The sequence below is a fragment of the Fundulus heteroclitus genome, chromosome 12 (genome assembly GCF_011125445.2).
Source record: "Fundulus heteroclitus isolate FHET01 chromosome 12, MU-UCD_Fhet_4.1, whole genome shotgun sequence".
In the NCBI taxonomy this organism is placed as follows: domain Eukaryota; kingdom Metazoa; phylum Chordata; class Actinopteri; order Cyprinodontiformes; family Fundulidae; genus Fundulus; species Fundulus heteroclitus.
The window spans coordinates 20578866-20587280 of NC_046372.1; the positions used below are offsets into that span (position 1 = coordinate 20578866).

General features: G+C 45.7%; 1 protein-coding gene across 5 annotated transcripts in view; it reads right to left on the reverse strand.

Moving 5' to 3' along the window:
* Nucleotides 1-5179: 5179 nt before the first annotated feature.
* Nucleotides 5180-8415, reverse strand: part of LOC105916643 (dematin) — a 35010-nt gene continuing 31774 nt past the window's right edge. For all 5 annotated transcript variants that reach the window (XM_036144787.1, XM_012851214.3, XM_021309840.2 and 2 more), the window contains 3 exons: nt 8311-8367; nt 8140-8220; nt 5180-6973 (listed from right to left, as the gene is read on the reverse strand). In XM_036144787.1, coding sequence (XP_036000680.1) covers nt 6816-6973; nt 8140-8220; nt 8311-8367 — 296 coding nt within the window. In that variant the 3' untranslated portion in view covers nt 5180-6815. The remainder of the gene's footprint in view (nt 6974-8139; nt 8221-8310; nt 8368-8415) is intronic.

Here is an 8415-nt window from a genome sequence, read left to right on the forward strand (position 1 = left end):
AGGGGGAAATGGAGGATTTTGGTAAAAAACAGAGAAACTCTGAGCAAAAAAAGCTTTTCAGGAGGCACCTTGGTGTTAAATAAAGGCAACTGGTGCGTTTTATGTACATATTTTTGGTATTTCCATCTTTAGAACGTTTTTCTCCATTAACATCCTGAGGTGATCTAACATAAGAACCCATCGAGGAACCAGATGAGGAATCCAGATGGGACTGATGATTTTATTTTACTTAATTAACAGAAAGAGGGGAAAAAAGTATTTAGAATTTTCAGGTCTCGGTTTTTCAGGTACTCTATAAGATGTTTCCATTTGTGGATTAAATCACAGGAACCAGAACAGATCATCAGTTTGTTGAGCAGACCAGAACCACAGACATCTGAACAGATGTCTGGACTCCTGTTGGTTCCTTCATGAAGGAACCTTTAACTGTGGAGGTCTTATCCTGACGCAGCTGGTGACTTTTCTCTCTCGTTAGGGTTCTGTGGTGAGTTCAGGTGTTCCACGAGAACGCCACAGAACCATTTATCCACCACCTTTTTGAACATGTCCAGGAACAAGTTTCCACAGAGCTACGGTGCTACTTAAGGCCAGCTGAGACCGGTTCTCGTAGAGGTACTCCATGAAAAGCAGTTCAGCGTCCAGCAGGAACGGAACCTGGACCCGCATGCAGAGCAGCTTCAGGGACCGAAACGGGTCGGTTCACGGGAGCATCATGGGTGGCCAGCGGCGGGCGCCGGCGGTGGCTGGCAGGCAGTAACCGGAGCATCTGACGGTGCACTGGGTGAGGGTCTGAGGATGAGTTCTTAGCAGCGCCGTGCTGAGCCTGATTTGGGTCAGCTGACTCCGCCTCCTTTAACTCAATAATTAAGGCGTCTCTGCATGTGGGCCGGTCCACTCCTGCATCAGGACCTTCGTCTACGGTGCTGCACAGTTAGCATCAGAGCGCGTTTTCAGGCTGAAAGCAGCTGGTGAAACCGGCAGGGAATCAGAGTGTCTGGGTTTGTTCTGATGGAAAACAGGGAAACGAGCATTTGATTGTCGTTGCTTCATGACGGTCTGTTTTCCTCTGAGCTGTAAGGCTAACGGTCTCCTCAGTCCTGCAGAGGAGAACCGAACATGAACTCTGATCGCTCTGCCCAGGACGGAAAGATGTGGATCCAGAGATCTGCAGAAAAACAGCCATGAGCGCTGCCTTCTTTCATTTCTGCAGCTTTATGGGTCAGAACATGTTAAATAAATCTCCTGGTATTGCGATAAATCCACCGCTGGATGAGGAGCAGCCTGTGACAGTGGCTATCTGGTGAAAGGCTCCACTGGAGGCCAGCAGATGGTTTGACACCTTTCCCAGATTGATGGGTGACCACAGTTGCTGACGTCTCTCCATCCTGGTGTAAGGCAGAATAAATCTGATGTAAATGTGGAGGAGAACCAAAATAAAAGCAGAATTAAACGTCTTTCCTGCTGTCATGGAGGTGCTGAGTGTTTCTGTATCGATGCATTTGATCAGCAGCGCCTGGCTGCTCCTTTTCATCCCATGAGCTCGGTGCAGAAGTCTTTATTTTCATCCACAGCTTCTACATTTTGGTTCTGTTCTCAGTAAACATGGCGTGGTCTGACCTGTCAGATGTTCTTTAGCTGAGCTTTTATTCTTTAAGGGGATCTGACGGCTACGCCAGCATAAAAATAACCAGGAAAGATCTATTTCACTACAACTAAAGGTTTTAGCTTTAACCTTTTGGATCCGTGCTGCAACGACACTGACGTCCAGACGGGTCGGCAGACCTCAGACTTCTTAGGAAAAGCAGCTTCTTGTTTTCATAAAAGTGTTTTTTTTTAATTTTTCTCAGACAACAACCACTGATCTCTGATCTGCTGACCACAGCCGGAGCTCAGGGACTCGAAGGAAACTCACATTTCTGCTGTTAGCTTCTGTGCTGTATTAGCATCTCTTTAGTTATTGTGCAACTTTGTGTTTATTTAACAATTACTGTAACTGTTTTAAAAATGTAACAACTGATGCGTACCAGAATAAAACTCATTTTGTAGCATTTTTATTGTATTTCCTGTGCTTTGTACTCAGGAGAACGTTCTGCTGGAGCAAACACTGATCTGTAAATTAAAATCTGAGTGGAAAATGTCCCTCTGTGGTTTTTATTTGGTTTAACTTCGCTAACGGCAGCGGCCGTACCCTCCTCTTCCTCAGCCAGGCCTTAGGAATGTGGTTCTCCGCCATCCTGGACCTCCCTGGAGGAGATGTGGTCCTGAAAGCAGCAGATGATGCTCTAGAACAGGGGTGTCAAACATACGGCCCGCCGAACAATTTAGTCCGGCCCGGTGGCTAAATGCATTATCATTATAAATGAATGTTTTTTTTTTTTTTTCCAGTGTCCTGTCTGGCAATGTGGCAATAAGAATTGTTGTCTTAATGCCAAAAAGAGCTCATCAGATTTGACTTTCACAAGTGGAGCAGTACTGCTTTTGCCATAGTGCTCCGCTTGATTTATGAATGTTTTATTATATATATAGGCTATTATATAGTTTTATTATGATTCATGCAGGGAATATCTCAAATGATATGGACACTACAATGGGAAAGTAGGAGAGGAAAAGAAGAACAAGAAGAAAAAAAAGGTGAAAGAAAGAGGAGATAAAAGGAAGAGAATTATAAAACAATTATTGAAAAAAACATGTAATGAATTGAAAATCTGCTGTTCCTATTTTGTCCACGAGGGGCGCTGTGTTTTAATTAGCAGATTAAGCTTCAGGTGTGGAAAATTGATTTTAAATCATTTCTCAATTTTTATCTGTTTGATGTATTTTGTCATGCAGGACAGTGTTTTTAAGTTCCAAAAAATATGAATAAATGTTTTTTAACATTGTACAATCACAAGTAAATGTTTAACTGAATAAAAGTATTGTTGAAATTGCACATACTTTTCTTAAAAACGCTGAGGTTATTCATAATATATTGCGTAAAAGTGAAATTAATTTAGTATAAAAATCAACAACAAGTCCACTTTTATTAGTTGTATTTAACTCGTGTGGCCCTCTTGAGATTAAGCTGAATGCGGCCCCTAAACCAAAATGAGTTTGACACCCCTGGTGTAGAACCTCTGCTGGTCTTTCTTGCACCAGGGAAGAGGAGATGATCCAAACCCAGACCGTGGTTCCACCTCCTACCATCACAGAACCAGGCTGCAGGGATCCGGTTCCTCCTGTTCCACCAAACATCTGGAGAACCGGTCCATCTGGTCCATCCCAGAAGCCTCTGAGCTCAGTAAAGATGGACATTTTCTGAGGAGAACATCAGGTTCTTCTCTGCTCCGTGTGGTTCTGTCAGCTCTTAATGGATGACAGTTCTGGACGCAGAATGGGTTGCAGCTCAGTGCAGAGTGAAAACATGAACATTTTAGTTTTTGATGAAGCTGCTGAATCACAGAAACACGGAGACGATGTCCTGAAAGCTGCTAGAAATGCGTTTTATTGTCACTTCTGGCTCTTCATTCACGTCACCATTCCTCTGTTACAGCAGCTGCACCCAGATATGAAAACACCACAATAGCAGAACATCATTCAGGGTCCAGTATGTACAACAGCAGGACGACGCCGACGGGTCGGAGAACCTCCCTTAACCTCAGAAAGGGACCCAGAAAAAGGTCAGGGGGCTGACCTTCAGAAATAACCAAACAATTCCAGAAATAAATAGATTAAATGTGTCTGCGGCTCCATCGTCCTTTAAACTTTGTCTGCAGAAACCAAACTGTTTGTTACAGCTGCAGGTTTAATCACTTTAAAATCCCTCCGTCCTCCTTCATGATCACAGCAGATCTTCACTAGATGAAGCTCCAGCTCCATCCTGCCACCTCTACATGAGGTCCAGGATGAGCTCCTCTGGTTCTGCTGGGCCTCAGACTCTGAGGGTTTTTAAAACAAGTCGTGTCCTGCAGCCCAACAACATGAGTTTGGTTCTGAAAGCTGAAGGATGCTGGAGAAACCCCCTGGACTTGATTCTGGCAGTGAGGTTCAAACAGAAAGAGACGCATGTGAGCGTCTCCTCCACACCGCTGCTGCAGCTCAGACACCACGAAGAAAGAAAAAATGTCTGAAACGCCGCAGAGTCGTCCTGCAGGTTTAAAGAATAATGATAATAATAAAAAAAACCCAGATTCAAACGGCTCAAAATGTACAAAACGAACGCAGAACAATCTTTGTGTCGTCATGGAGTCGGTCACAGCAAGCAGCCAATCAGAACACAGCATGAACCTGTCCAGGAAGTAACAACATAAAGAAATAAAAACGTCCTCTGAACATAAAGTGACTGATGCCTCTTCCCTCTGACACGTCTCACATCTCCATCAAATGTGTCTTTTCTTTTTTTTTATTTTATTTTTTAACATCATTTTCAGCTTTTTTGTTGCTTTTTGTTCCACAGATGCAGGAAGCAGCAGGTGAAGGTGAGGCGGGGCGTGTTGGCGGTGATTTTAGTCATTTTAATACGATGCAGTGAGAGTGAGTCCACTGTAAGGTTAGATCTGCTGCAGTTCTGAGTCCGGATTCAAAGGAGACGGCATGAAATCACAGAAATCATCCAGAATGATCAGGATGACCAGCAGCTGAGTCCTGCAGAGACAGACAGCAGCTTAGAGCCGGAGGACCGAGGCTTCCTCACGGATGATGCTGCAGAGGTCTGATAAAACCCAGCAAGGCAGTGAAATAATAATAATAATAATAAACTTGTAATCTGAAAATATGTACACTGCTCAGTTTGTAAAAATGCATAAAAACAGCAAAGTTACTCCAAAGTAAAATATTTCAAAGCAATCCTCAAACACAACTTCTAATGAAACAAAAGGTTTTTTTTACATCTATAATTTAAAAATCACAACTTTTTAAAAATGTTTCTTAAATCATTTTGTTTTTTATTACCATTAATTTGTGTTTCTTTGCAGGTAATTAACCAAAGTGTGCAGCGATTACGTTAGAGCGCCCCCTGCTGGCGTCCACAGGAAGCTGCTGATTTCACATCCTGTCCTGAAATACTTTTTAAATTCCTGGTTTATTTCTTAAATATAGGATGATAGTTGACATCTGATCCATGTTTCGTTTTCTAAATCAAGTTAATTATTTTTATAGGTAGTTTTATATTTTCATGCTTATTATTGTCATTTATCTTTTATTCTTTTTGAACTTTTGTTGATGCTGTTTCCTGTTTGCTTTTTCCTCTGCAGCTATTGGCTGATTTAGATAAACTGGACTCAACACATTGATTGTTAGACCTAAATGGATCATTTGGTAGAAATAAACATGAAATAGAGACAGCAGCTCCTGCCTTGCAGCGTTCTGACATCGCATTTTTCTAGCTTTAGCTTTATTTCTGCCTCTGCTTTCTGTCCAGCCTGCTGTCAGCCTGACTTTGACTCGTTGCTGGATGAAATCGGTGACGAGTCCCCTTTAAATCCGGTTCAGTCCCGACTCGGATCCAGACTCGGATCCAGACTCGGAAGCAGACTCGGATCCAGAGGCGGCTTGTTAATCCGGCTGCTGCTGAGGAATAACGCCGCGGCTTTGTGGAAACGAATGACTTGGACTCTGAGTGCTGATGTTGGTTCACAGAAGTGATTCAATCCCAGTTAAAGTGAAACTTCCTGTCCCAAAATCCCAGAGAAGTCCTTTTTCTTCCCATCTTCCTGGTTGTTTCCGACTCATCCTGACGTTTTTAGAGGAATTGATAACAAACATGCCACTTGGTCGAAGGAGGTTAAAAACTAGCTGCACATCATTTGGTCACGAAGCAGCAGGAGCTGAACTGAACGTCCTGCTGATGGATGTCTGACCGCTGCAGACGCCTCTGGGGGGGGGGGGGGGGGGGGGTGTTCTGGTAGCTGCTGCTCAGTGGGAACTGGTTTTGCTCATTTTACTGGTAAAGTTGATGCAAAGTGAGGAGCTTTTCCGGGCTGGGGTTCAGGTTCTGGTTCAGGGTTTGGTCATAGAAAGGGTTGAAAATGGAAAGGTCCTCACTTTGCATTAAAACCAGGATATGTGTCTGTGTGTGTGTGTGTGTGTGTGTGTGGGGCGGGGGGGTGGCAGTGGTTTCTGCTGAGGAGACAGAAAAACGAGGAGCTGAAGGTTTGATGGCAGCTCGGACTGAAGCTGACCCGGTCTGCTGCATTCTGCATAGACCTGGATCCACCTGATCTGGACCAGAACCGCTCAGTCCGGTTTCATCAATCATGTAAGTTTCGGAGGCGGCTGTCCAGAGAAGATGCCTGCATGAAGGGTTCTTCTCTGGTTCTGATCCGGTTCTGATCCGACCTGAGGGACCCCGGGTCCGGCCGGCTCGTGCTGGGTTCCAGCTTCAGCCCGAGTGACCGCGGTCAAACCGTCTCCTCGTGTCTGTTCTTCAGTGCTGGGAACGAAACGGCGTCATTGTGACATCATAGCTGGCTAAGCCAATGGGACGGCCCCTTTCAGAGGGCCCCCACATTTATCTGCTGAAAACTGACTCAGGGTCAGCGGGAATGTTGAGTGTTTCTCTGCCGTCTGTGGAGGATTTCAGGGGGACTGCAGAGCGGTCCATACCGCTACACAACCAGCGGACCAGAACCCTGCAGCTTCCTGCCTGGTAGAGTCTTTTCTCTTTGTGCTCGGCAGCTAGTTTAGTGAAGCCGGTGGTCTGCAGCTCCAGAACCCAGAACCGGTGACGGCCATGTGTGCAGCAGAACTCTAAACCCGCTTCACGCCTCCCTGCAAACCCGCAGGCGCCGGAGACGACAGCCACACACCAAAGAGTCCACGGCGCCGCCTGCAGATCACGCTCACAGTCCGTTTGGCCGACCCGGGAAGAGCGGGCGGTTCTGGGTCAGAAGAGGCAGACCTTCTTCTTCATCTCGGTCCTCTTCCAGAGGGAGAGGCGGTCGAAGTCCTCGATGGGCATCCCGAAGACGCTGAAGAACTCCTCCTGGGAGAGATGTCTCTGCAGGAGGACGAAACGGCGTTATTACACAGACGACCAGCAGGGGGCAGAGTTTCACCGTCTGGACCAGCAGAGCTCCTCCGTTCTGAGCTGGGAATAAAACGTTTTTTTTAAACCTGAGACCTCTGAGATTTAATAGAATAAATGTTTGAAGTCAGCATGAGGGAGATCTCGCTGCTCCAGAGCGCAGCGATCGGAGCAGACAGGTGAAGGTGAGGACGACCCTGAGCGCCACACCTGGAGCTGAGATCACGGGACGTTTTAATACCGCAGCAAAACAAATCTGCTTCTGCAAGCCTCTGCAAAAGGATCATCTGCTCCGGAACCAGAGGAACTGAGCAGATGGCTTCTCTCTGCACAGAAACTGAACTTTAAACACCTTTAAATGAGACAAAATCCATGAAGATTCAGGAATATTTGTGTAAACCGGCGGCAGGTTAAAGCAGAGCGGACCCAGGACTGTACGGGCCCTGAGGAGCCTCGGGTTGTTCTAGCATGGCCGCCACACTCAGAAAGTAAAGAGCAGTAAATGCGTTACAGACGGCTTTAAATGACTGATTTATCAGGCGCTGGGTTCACTGGGTTTAAAGGCTGTTTTAGCAGAGTTGGGGAGAAAAGACAGGAAGCTGCTTTTTGCTTTATTCTGGATAAAGAGCCAGAAATGCCTATCCATGTCAGAGACAGACAGCAGCACTGAATGACAACCGAGAATATAATTAGTTCTAAATGCTAAACAGTTCATTCTGGATCATTCAAACTGCATGAATGACTTCAATCTTTGTTTAGGAAGCAACGTTTCGTGAAGAGAAGCAAGCGGCTGCACGGCTGGTTTTCCACAAAGATGGCGAAGCATCATCTGTCCTGTAGCTGTAAATGTTTTCTGCATGAACTCCAGCTTTTAGTTCAGAACTTAAACCTTTAAACCCAACGGATGATGCTTAACGAACAGAACTGAAGACTTCTGCACACCATCAGAGCTATTTGCTTTGTGAATCCGGAGCAGGGATGGAGCACACGGGAGGAAACAGTGGAGCTAACTGATGGAGTCAGAGAAGAAACACTAGAAATTAAAAACCTTTAAATGTTTCTGCCGACTCCAAACGATTCATTTAAACAGAAAATGATTAAACGTGGAGGTCTATTGTTATTTAAGTTGTTTTTTTTACCTCCAGTCGGGTCCGGTCCACCCCGGGGGGCAGCTTGCTGCGTCCTCTGTGCGTCACCACCAGCGTCTCGTACGGATACACCTGAGCCCGGATAAACAGGTGACACCAGTAAAACACCAGAACCGCCGCTTTCAGCTGTTCTGCTTCATGGTTCTGGCTCGGTTTGCTCACCTTGTGCTCCAGCATGCTGGGCAGGGAGTTGCCCCGGTCCATCCTGGAGTCTCCGTTCTGATCCGGATCAAACACAACATGTACATTTAATTTAGAGGCGAACAG